Source organism: Lepidochelys olivacea, assembly GCF_965140295.1.
Source record: "Lepidochelys olivacea isolate rLepOli2 genome assembly, chromosome: 3".
NCBI classification, from domain to species: domain Eukaryota; kingdom Metazoa; phylum Chordata; order Testudines; family Cheloniidae; genus Lepidochelys; species Lepidochelys olivacea.
The window spans coordinates 72118509-72130560 of record NC_140413.1 but is presented as its reverse complement, the minus strand read 5'-3'; the positions used below and the strand labels follow the sequence as shown (position 1 = coordinate 72130560).

Sequence of the window (12052 nt, the reverse complement as noted above, 5' to 3'; positions counted from 1 at the left end):
TTCTTACCCAATAAACACTGATGGATCACTCTACATTTTAAATGACAAGCAGAAGCAATAAATAAGATGTTGGAATTTTAGTGGCCTTCCCCCTCCTTGCACAGGTTCCTTGCCCATGTCAGGAATTACCAGACGAGTGCTTGCTCTGTCTCAACAAGTGAAAGTCACCCAGTAGTTTTGTTCCAAGCCGATTCCATGTGGCCAGCCCAAAGCATTTAAAAATCCACAAGTTAAGCCCCCCTCCCCTAAAAAAGATTAACTTAAAACTCATGAAATTTTTAAAAATAACAAACTCAGGCTCTTTTTATTTGCCTTTCAATGTTTGTGCTTTCAGGATGATGTTTTCAAGCTTTTCTCTGCAATCATTAGGGCTAGAACTCCCTCCCCCCCATTTTAAATGAAAGCTGAGTTTCTGATGTAATTATATGATTCTAAGAGCTGGGGCTTTAAGAAAAACAAAAAATATCATGACTCACAATACAATCATGAGAGTTGGCTATTTGACATAAGATAACAAGAAATGAGCAAACGGATAAAACAATTAAACTGGTTCTAAAATATCCCTCTTGTAAGGTTGTGTGACATGAACTGTTTCTAGCATTCTTAGGTACTTCTGCAGTCTCTCTCATTATGGGTATCTGAGCCTCTGCATTGTCCTTCACTGCCTGTTGCTGCTTCCCATCCTTTTCTTTCCTTGCTTCTCCTGACACTTCCCAGAATTGTTGCCCATACCTTTTCCCCTCCCTTTCCACCATCCATCCTGTCTCATCCCCTTCAACCTTTCTTCTGCTTACTTTGGAATGTCTGCTCCAGGTATAACTATCTCACCACTATCCACATCCTGTTTTTGTCCTCCTCCTCCTCATTCTCTCTAAAATCTGACTTTCCTTCTTCAAAATGAGCTGTCTCATAGAAGAGGCAGTAAGCAAGAAAAGGTGCACTAGAAGAGCTATTGGTCTCTTGCTCTCCCACTCCTGTTTGTTGCCTCCTTCCCTGTGACTCCCTTTCTGCCTTCCTCCCTAATAATGTTCGCTTGGTTATGTACTGCAAATGGCTTCATATATTCAGTCCTTAACACTTACATTCGTCCCTCAATTTCCCATCCACACCTTCTGTGACTTCAGCTCTCACCCGGATGTCCTGTCTGACACCTCAACTTCCAACTTGTTGGACCTTACTTCTTCATGTATCTTTTCAGCCTGATTAGATCTCCCACAATTAAAATGGCCATTCCCTGAACTTTTTCTACATCTGTTCCCAGTTCCTTTTCTCTGACCACTCTCTGATCTCTCAGTATTGTGCAGTAATCCCCAACCCCTTAGCCTTCCATGCTTTAATCCATCAACATCCCTAAATTCTCTGCTGCCTTTTATCCACTCTTTCCCTCCCTCTGCACTGTGGATTGCTTGGTCAGCTCTGTTCTTTCTCCCACTGTTGATTCCTTTGTCCCTCTCTCTTACCACAAACTCCTGCCCTAGCCCGCACTTCACATCCTCTTCTTCAGCTCTGCTTATGTGCCTCTGAACACCTCTGGAGGAAATCCAGGAAGTATTCAGACTTTCTCCCCTATACATTTATTTTTTTCCCTATTTTTAACACTGTTTCTCCTCTCTCATTGTGTTCAGAACTTTCAATCCCCACCACATCTAATGTCTTTCAACATCTTCCTCAAGTCTGTATCCTCCGTAGCACTGTAAGCCCAGATTTTGCTAACTACTAGAGGTGCTCAAATTTTTCCAAATGTTAAGTTTTGGGGCAAACTGTTTTGTCAAAAAAATTTCATCTAAAGAACAGCTAAATATTTTTTTCAAAAAAATGTCCAGCCACAGACCTGGTGGAAATTTTTCAATAATCAAAGTTTTTTGACTTGTTTCAAAATTTTTTTAAAAACCCACAAATTTTGTGGGGTTTTTTGTTTGTTTTTAACTGGATCAGCAACCCATTCTACTAACTATTTTAAGGAAAAAATTGACAAAACCCAGCATGTCCTTTCTCCACCCCTTCCCATTCCTCGTTTCCGAACTTTTAAGTTTTGGAGTGGAACCAATTCATACATACCTTAGTGTGCAGCTGTGTTCCCAAATGCTTCACATGTTTAAAGTTAAGATGTACATAAGTGTTTTCAGGATTGGGCCCATTATCACTAAAAATATGACATTTTTTTAATAAAGCCCCAGATTGTGTGCAGGGTAACATTAATAAAACAGTTCTGTTGAAGCTGTAGGGATCAGAAGGGTACACGTAATGATGATTATATTTTGGGCTACCATTGTGTTTGGTTTTTGTAATAAGAGTTAGAAAACCACTGCTACTTCTGTTTATTAAAATAATGTCCAAGGTGTATCCTAATGTCTTTTGTTTATTTTGCATTTTCTTCAACCTTGCATACACCCCTGTAAGCCAAAGGATGGACAGGATAGTTCTTTAGGAACTTTGTACAGTCTGTGTCTTCAGTTGTGTACAAGTAACACTGTAAAAAAAAATATTGGCTCATTTTAGTCATTTTTTCTCTCACTTGCTATTATGCCTTTTCTGCACATTTTTAAAATTGTAAGAAATAGATCAGGTTATTTCCACTGAAATAAATACAATTGATCTAAATCACTTTGTCAGATTAATATTACATGTATTTTACAGGAGGTTGTAGCTAGTTTTATGCCTGAATGAAGCTTATGGATAAAGACAATAAAAAAATTCCTCTGTCTGAAACAAAGACCACCAGATCTGGGAAAGGAGTTTGTTCATTGACTGATTATGTCAGTCAGTGTAGCATTTTCATGGAAGATCCACAAGATTAAAGAGATACTTAAAAATGCTAGCTAGGGCATTATTATAGAATCAACCCTAAATATTATACTAAGAGTTTTAAACCATCTGAAGCATAGTAATCAATCCACTGAGATTTCAGTCGCAGTAAACTAGAGTGGTCAAAATATGTGATTTCCAGGCTGTTTTGGTAAGTTAGAAATCAAAAAAGCCTGAAAGGGCAAAGATTATGTTCTTGAAAACTTGCTGCAGAGCATGGGATTTAAATTTGTTTTAGGTAGATATTCCCAACTAAGAGGTAGAAAAGAAACACAGGGGCAGATGTTAGTCATGTCACGTAGGGTCTGATCCTGCACCATTGAAGGAAGTTCTGTAATTCGCTTCAGTGAGAGACAGGTCTGAGCCTTAATGCACTGGCTAGAAGGCACTGATACTATAATGTTGGGTAAGAGATAAGGAATAGAATAGAATAGAAAACTCACTTTATGTCAAATCTTACTACTTATTGCTGACTACAGCTGTTTAAAGTTTTCTAAACTTCAGTATTTTTTGTCAAAATTAGATATTTTGATGAAATATTGGCTTTTTTTTGCTTTTTTTTTTGTTCAAAAATGTTTCCCATATTTTGACCAGCTGTACACCTGACAGTTTTCTAGAGTAGGGTGCCACAGTCATTTAAAGGAATACAGTAAGTATCTGTGGCACAGCATATATGAAATTTATATTAACATTAATAATAATGGGCTACTCTAAGGAAGTAGGAGATTGGCTTATAAATTTGCAGCTGAATTCTGTGTTGCCAGTTACACAATCAAAAAGCAATGTGAAATAGAGATAATCAGACCTGGCAGTGTGACTGTTAAATGTTCAGTCTTGTGCACTGAAGCTACTTTTCACTTACTTTGTGCCTTCATTCCTCCTCCCTCCCCAAATTTCTTAACTAATGTCATAAAATGGTGTATAGGACACACAGAAGCAGCATGTGTCAAAGAACATTGGTTTGCTGATGGACTATGCAGTGCTAATACTGAGCAGTGATTTCATGCTGAAAAATGTCTTTGTCCTCAACCTTGACTTACGTGAATTTAACTGTTGGGCAGTCAGATTTCCCATGCCTCAAGCGTTTTTTGCTTTGTCTTTTTACTACATGTTATCTCCCGTTAGTGTGGGTAGAAGATGACTCTGTATGGAGAGATTATGAGATGGGTGAATTGGCTTGCGAAGGGAGTGTAAGTAGGATATCTGAAGATATGTTATGGTGTGCTTATCTACACTTAGCAGGGGATCGAGGAGTGGCGATTGCTGCATTGGCAGTTGATTTAGCAGGTCTAGTGAAGACCCACTGAATTGATCACAGATTGGGCTCCCGTTGACTCCTGTACTCCACATGAACGAGAAGCGCAAGGGTAGTCGATGGAAGAGCATCTTCCGTCGACATAATGTAGTGTGGATCCCGCGGTAAGTAGATCTAAATAAGTCGACTTCAGCTACGTTATTCACATAGCTGAAGTTGTGTAACTTAGTTCCATCTCCCCCTGTAGTGTAGACGAGGCCGATGACTCTCCATAAGGGAGGTAAGACTTGGCACATCTTCAGTGAATCCCCTTAGCTCCCTTTGAGAAATTTCCAAAGTGGGAACAAAAGTGGAACATGAAATCAAACTTCTTGGCTAAATAACACCAGCTCTGTTGTGGACAAAGAGAGCATTAATCATCACTCTGCCATGGAGTGTCACACACATATCAATAATTATTTACTGTTTATATTAATCATACACAAGGACTCCATTGTGCCAGGTGCTGTACAAACACAGAACAAAAAGATAGTCCCTGCCCCAAAGAGCTGACAATCTAAGTATAAGATGAGACAAAGAGCTGGAGATGGGGAAGTACAAGGAAACAATGAGACAATGTTGGTCAGCCTGATAGACAGTGGTCTCTCCAAGCCAGAAGCCTGTTGTCAAATTTTTTGTACGTCCTGTGGAAAAAGGAATGTTTTCAGGAGGATTTTGAAGGAGGATAATGGATTAGTTTTGTGCATATTCTTCCCAAATGTGAGCCTAGGAGAAAGCATGAAGGTGCTTGTTTGAAAAATTAACAAGTGAGTATTGGAGGCAGCTGGCATGTACCACTAAATTCTGCTTGGATGATGCTGTAGACCCAATTTTAGCATAATTTTGGGTGGTTCCATCTAGTTAATCCATGATCTACCTACTGATTTAGGAAGTAGCTATGTTATTTTCAGCCTTCTTTTAATGCACAAAGTGGCCAGCTGTGGAAATGAGCTTATTTAAGTATTTGGCCATTTTTTGTGTTCCTTGGGCAGGACCAAAATGTGTCTAGCTTTGTTGACATATAGACTATTTGGTTATATAAGCGAGAACACGCCTGAGTTGATATTAGTGCTGCTGTTTGGAGTCTGTGCATTATTGATCGTTGCAGATACTTATTAAATTACAGATACTCAGCTACTGCTGTTGTTGTGCCTTACATGAGTTCCTCCATTTCAATACAGAGACACTATTCCATGTCTACTTCAGCACCACAGTCATTCTTTTTTCTTTTTTCTCTCAGCCTCAGAGACTTATGGATCTGATGGATTTGTGTGTGTGTATGTGGTCTCCTAACTGTTGCTGGAGCAAATCAGATTATCCCTTTCAATCAGGTGGTTGGTAAATTCACCAGCATCTCACATTAACTCTGAGTTCTGTAGAAGTCTATCTCACCACAGTGAAATGTGCAAAACCAAGGCAGGCTGATCAAATACAGAATCAGTGACCACATCCCAGTGCAGCTTATTTTTATGAAGTGCAGCTTACTATCTCCTTTGTAAGAAGGTAGCAGTTCCATAGGCTAATGTTTCTGGCAGTAAAGTCATGACCCCACCTCCTTTTCTGCCTGTCTCACTTAGGCTATAATGAGCCACTGGGAGTGCAGGGATGGAGCAGTCCAAGTAGGTGCCTAAGGCCATAGAATAAGTCAGGGGCTCAAGTGATGACTCTTACTTGCTTGGAATGTTTTACACATGTGTGCACCTGCATCATTATGTAAATAAATTATATATCAATGATCATGAGCTGTATAGAAGTACTTATTCTGAAATGTTGAAGTTCTATAGGACCTGTGTCATATTAGCTAAAGCATTGTAGTGGTTATATTTATACCTAATTATTGAGGAAAAATAGTATAGTGGAGAAAATAGAGGGCTGGGAAACTAGAGATTTGGGTTGTATTCTGGGTTCTACAGCAGACTTCCTGTGTGGCCTGAGTATTTACATTTAGTTCCTTTGCCTCAGTAGCCTCATCTGTAAAATAGAAATAATAATACTTAGCCTATCCTTCGTTTTAAGGATTTACGTCTCAGGATTTGCAAGGTATTTTGAAATTTACCAGTGGAAAAAAACAATGGGAACTTAAAGTATTATCAATATAATATAATATATAAATATTTTGGTTTATTGTGTTTGAATTATACTAAACTCAAGATACTATGTTAACATGATTTCAAAGAGCTAACTGAAGTACTGGAAAATTTAGAATTAAAATGTTTCACTCATGTTTTTTGCCTAGTAAAAACAGTTTTAAGAGCAGTGCTTGATTATAATTGTGGTTAAAGATGATGTGAAATGTTTTTTGACCCAGAATTTCCTGAGTTTTGTAGGTTTATATCACATCCTTGGTATGGGGGGGGAGGGGTTGTAGTTTTTTTTTTAATAGTAAAAGCTCACAGTCACTCTTATATAAGCAAATGAACACTACTGCTGAAATATACTATTGCAAATGCATAAGCGCTCTCATGTCTGAAAGCATAATTGAGCTTCTATGTAGTGAATTAAATTTCTTTAAATGTAACATCTCTACATAAACAATGTGATGATAGAGGCAGTGTACTGTAATGGTCTCTATGGAAGTCTGTCAGTAAAGAAAAGAAGATGGTTCACAGAGGGATAAGGAGTTTTTACATTAAGCTTAAATGAGAGAGTATCTGTGTGCTGGGATACCTTCTGAGACCTTTTCTGCTCAGCTTATGCAGAACACCTTGTCGAGTTCTGGGAGAACACTAAGTCTACAAGTTCTAGGAGGGACAGATTCCTCACATTGATGCCTATTTAATGGATGCCCGCTGTGATGAATTTGTCACAGCGGGCATGGTTTGTAGGCCAAATGTGCAATGAGGCAATGGTTTGAGAGTGCTTTGGGTAGAGTGCTTTGTTAAGGTGATGTTCAGACAACTCTCGTGAGGATGTTCCGTCCCATCATCTAGTTCTTAAAAAGCAGATCCAAGTGTGTTTATCTAACACTTAGCTCAATGAGGTCTAGTCCTGATTAGCCGTAGCATATTATAAATGATTCATAATAGTAATAATAATAGCGCTGTCACTGCTTAAAGTTAAACTCTTCTTGCTTAAGTGGCAGCAGAGGTGCAACTTCATAGAAGAAAATGTTTTGGCAAGGGATCCAGAAGTGAAAATGCATGAGTCCATGTTGAGAAAGAGAGTAAATGTTTTCTGGAAGGCAGAGGGGCTATATCATTTCTTCATCCTCTGCTTTCATGAGCACTGAGTGATGAGTATTATAGAAAAAAAAAAGATATATTAAGATTAGATAAATCTGCTGCTTTTGGATCCAAAAAGCAGGTGTTCAAGACCTCACATGGACAGTTTTCTCCCAGTGCTTTTCTCCAAGCTATCAGACTCAATACACATTCTTTATTGGATAGTGCAGTGATATTGGTGTTTCTTTTATTGGTTGAACTATTTTTGTATAAATATGCATTTCTATTATAAATTCTCACTGGTAAAGTCAAAATATATAATTGGATCTAGTTTTAGGGCAAAATCTGTGGGCAATCTGAGAAAGCCACGGTGGGAAGCTGCAAATTGAGAACAATAAAACTGTTATCCTGTATTCAGTATTTAATTTTAAGATACTAGATGCTGATTATCTTCTTTGCTTCATTAGTGATGAATGGAAGCAAATTTGATGCAGACAAGCAATCTGGTGGAATGATGCAGAGCCATCTATGAAAACATCTGTACTAATCCACCAATGCAGTAAATTATAGCTACAAGCAAGACATTGATCCAGGAGGATCATTAACAGCTTTAAATAACTGATCCAAGTAATAGGGTAAATGAGAGAACATAATCAAGACTTGACTTTTTAGAGCTGTCAATTACAATTGCTAACATACAGTTTCTACATTGTTTCAATTTCAAATACTTCATGACTTAAGTTCATTGTATTCTATTGTGGGCGGCCAACAAGGTTCAACGGAATAGTAAAATCCACAGGAAAAAATTATTCAGCCATCCTGCACTCCATTTACCAGGAGGTCAGTCACAAAGGGAGAGATAATTGCTGCAAGCCAGCAAAATTAATTGGGGATGAGCCAGAAAGAATGATGTATGTTCTGTGACCATGTACGTGACAGAGATGTTTGTACAAACCTGTAGCTGCTTGCCTTTTTGAGGACACAAGGACAGAAGAAGGAGACCTGTGAAAAACAATTAGCATGGCTTCAGTGTGAGCAATTCTTAATTATCCATAGCATGTCGACAGCAGATAATTAGTGTCCCAATTTTTAACAATATTTGGTCATTAACTACAGCAGACTAGAGAAGAGCAAGAGCAGAGACATTTGTCTGAGCTAAGTGTTACATAACTGCACCCGCATGTGAACACAAGTCAACTAAATCATGCTGATAACAGCATAGAAATCCTGCTATTGTGTGACTGATTCAAATGCACTAAGTTGTAATGTACAATAAACTACATTTTATGTCCCTTTATGGTAAGCTGTTAAAACTGAGATATCAACCCACAAAACAAAACAAAACAGGCTTAAATGAAATTTGTAACTTAAAGCTCTCTCTATAATGCACTGCCTGTTTGTCCTTAAACTGTTAAGGATTCTTGTCAAAGCATACCACAAACAACGTTGGCCACTTATCTCAAGTCACTTCAGTATTAACAGATTTTTAAAGGCGTGGTTATGAGCTAATTACATGCAAATCCAAATAATTTATTTATTAAAAAAATGATGAAAAGTCCTTAAAGAACCACAGTTTGGGGATGCCCCCCTTCTTCATCCCATCTCTCTCTCTCTCTGATACACATACACAACCAACATTTTAAAGTATTTTCTGCTCTCGTTTTCTCCTGGGCTCAGACTATATTTCCTGGTCTCTGTAGGACAATTTTTTTCAGTTCTGTTGAAGTCCGTGGCAGACCTCCCAGGATATAGCCCTATAACTATAATTTTCTGTTTTCCATTTCTCTTCCTTAGCGCTATATCCTCCAAACACTTAGACATATATGAGGACTTTTGTTGCACACTGTTGTCCCAGCGAGTTCCATATACCCACTGGTGTGTAAATATTTGTAGACTTAGACAGAATCATGTATATGAAATAAAGAACTGAGTGATAGCATTTCAGAACCAATGTATTGAAATTACTTCTTTCTCCAGAAGCCTTCAGTCGAATTGCTCCGGACAGTCACTGGTGTAACTAAGTTTCTTTAGTTGCGATCTGATTAGCAAGAAAGAAGGAATATTGTACTCTTTTGTATCATACAGGGTATGTGTACAGTGCAATTAAAAAATCACAGGGCTTGGACTGTAAAACTGGGATGTAGATTTCGGACTTGGGCTGGAGTCTGAGCTGTCTCACTTTTCCCTCCTTGCGGGGTCCTGGAGCTCAGGCTTTAGCTGAAGCCCAAATATGTAGACTGCAATTTTACAGCTCTGCAGCCCGAGCCCCGCAAACCTGTGTCAGCCGACATGGGTGAGCTGCAGGTGTTTTAATTGTAGTGTAGACATATCCATAAAGGCCCGTGGGATAAATCAAGTAAAGAGTTTTAGGGCTACATTCTGCCTTTCTATGTGTGGCATTCCAAGTTGGTTTGTGGACCTTTATCTCAATTCCCGTCAGAACCATAACATATTAATTAATTAATTGTAGGTTACATATTTAATATCTTTTGAGCCTTTGCTAAGGTTTCATTAATTTTTGAGAAAGTACCAAAAAAAGAGATAAGTAGACAAGAAAGTTAATGACACATAATCAGTGTTTTAAAATGCCATAAAAGGCTATTTATTTAATCATAATAGTACATGGTTTTTAAGATATTTACTACTAACTGAACAAAGGGACATTTTATTCAGTATATACATATGTAGGGATGTCTTTAAAATAAGGATAATTAACTTGAGTATTTAAATATTTAGTTTTATATAAATAGATATGATATATGAATGGCTAAAATGTGAATAAGAGTATAAAATATTTGTTTTATTCATTTTTTTCTTTAGATATAAGCAACAATAAAAAGATGCAATAGATAAAACTCGAGGTGCCCCAATGATTAATGAGACCAATACTAATGATTATCCATCTGCAATACATATTCATAAAGACAGCCAGTAGTATTAAATAAATATATACAGATAATTGTAGCTAGCCGTTCAATCAGAGCAACAGAACCCTCCCTCTCCCCTTCCCCGTTCTCCCTTCTTCAGGAACATAGGCTCAGCTTTCTTCCTGCTTGCCCAGAAGTTGTCAAGTTCAGGCTACCTTGAACCAAGATGGGGAGCAAGTTCTGAAGGCCTGGGGCCCTCACCAAGAATGTTTTTTTGGTGGCCTTCTATGTTTTAAATGGGGGCAATCCATTTTGAGCACCTCTCAGGTGGTCTCTCAGGAAGCCAGGTCTCAGCCAGTTTAGGGCTTTATAAGTCAAAACCAACACTTGAGGGCACCAATAGGCAGGGATCCAGAGCACTAGTGTCAAGTATTCCCAGAGAGAGGCCCTGCTCGGTAGGAGTGCTGCTACATTCTGCTTTAACTTTGGTCTCTAGAGTACATTGTAATAGTCTAATCTTGAGGGAGAAAAGAATGGATAATGCTGGAAAGTTCCCCATATAAAAATAAAATATGGCAACCTCCAGGCAAGGAACAGATGGTACAAAGCTGATCTGGCTCCTGTTGTAATGTGCTTATCTAACAGCAGCGGGAGGTCTAGAATCATCCCTTGGCTGGGAACTGTGGTGACCAATGCCTGACACATTCCCTAAATTAAAGGGTCTGATAGTACCTCTGCCAGCAATTGTTTGCTTCCCCAACCCACCGTTATCACTTTGATCTTGTGTGATCTGAGCTTCAACCAGGTGCCTCTGATCTAGTCCCCAGCCTCAGCTAGATATTGACTGAGGCCCTGAACCACATTGCCCAAATTGTATGATAGAGACATACAGTGGGTGTCCTCGGCATACTGATAAGACTGCACCCCATGACTCCTTGCAAAGACTCCTAGTGACCCCATATATGCTTTGAATGAGGGTGACAGAATGACACCCTGTGGCACTTGATTGCTCTTCAGGAAGAGGAGTTTTTGTCCACAACTGCCCACTGAGATCTCTCCAAGAGAAAAGAATGAAGCCTCTGGAAGCAGCCCAATCATCTCCCTCTGAGGTCTGCAGATGAGACAACACCACTTTGTGATAAATGGTATTGAAGGCAGCTGATTGGTCTAATAATATCAGCATAGACATGTATGAGCAAAAATACTGACCATAAGCATTAGATATTTTAAAGTTGTGAGTGGGCTGCATCTAGCTTTTTAAAAAGAAGCACCTCATTTGTGTGCAGTTGGAATTTTGTATCCTTAGTTGGAGAAAGTCTGTATTCTGCCTTTCAGCTAAGAAACACTGTAGCCATGTTAGGTGCCACTAAAAAGATTTCTGCCTCTTGTGAAGCTGCCATGACAATTAAGAGCTTGATCTTGCAAACTCTTACTCACATGAGGCAGACTAATCCTTAATGAAGTCAGTGGGATTACTTGAATGGAAGAGGATTAGGAGACTCAGATCTTGCAGGATTGGACCTGGGGCCTCAGTTTTAAACACAAGCAGCAGCAGGATCAGCGCCTAAAAGAGAGAGCAAATTTCACTACGTGAATTAACAACAAAATAAAATTCTAACAATAGCGATAAACAGGGGTGCTCAGAGTCCAGCTTTCTTTAATATAGAGAGGCAACCATCACAACTACAGATCGTAGCATACATTTACCATCTTGATGCAAACAATTAATCTTAATTTTAATATGGAATTGTTTTGTATAATCTTTAAGACTGTATCTACACTGCTCTGCAGTTAGGACTACAGGCATGTGAATAGAAGGGTGCACCAAAATGCTACACTGTAATGCAATGTTCCTAGTTTGCATTAATGTAGTCTGGTTTGAAGAGGACTGTGTTAATGCATTCTAGGAACCTTTAGTTTGCACA

General features: G+C 38.7%; 1 protein-coding gene across 6 annotated transcripts in view; it reads left to right on the top strand.

Moving 5' to 3' along the window:
* EPHA7 (EPH receptor A7) overlaps positions 1-12052 on the top strand; it is a 171816-nt gene that overhangs the window by 71578 nt on the left and 88186 nt on the right. The window contains exon 6 of one of the 6 annotated variants that reach the window (XM_084623870.1): positions 7728-8707. The exons of the other annotated variants lie outside the window; for them this stretch is intronic. Within the exon in view, the coding sequence (XP_084479996.1) occupies positions 7728-7792 (65 nt within the window). The 3' untranslated portion in view covers positions 7793-8707. Of the gene's footprint in view, positions 1-7727; positions 8708-12052 lie in introns of those variants that run through there. 6 annotated transcript variants of the gene reach the window in all.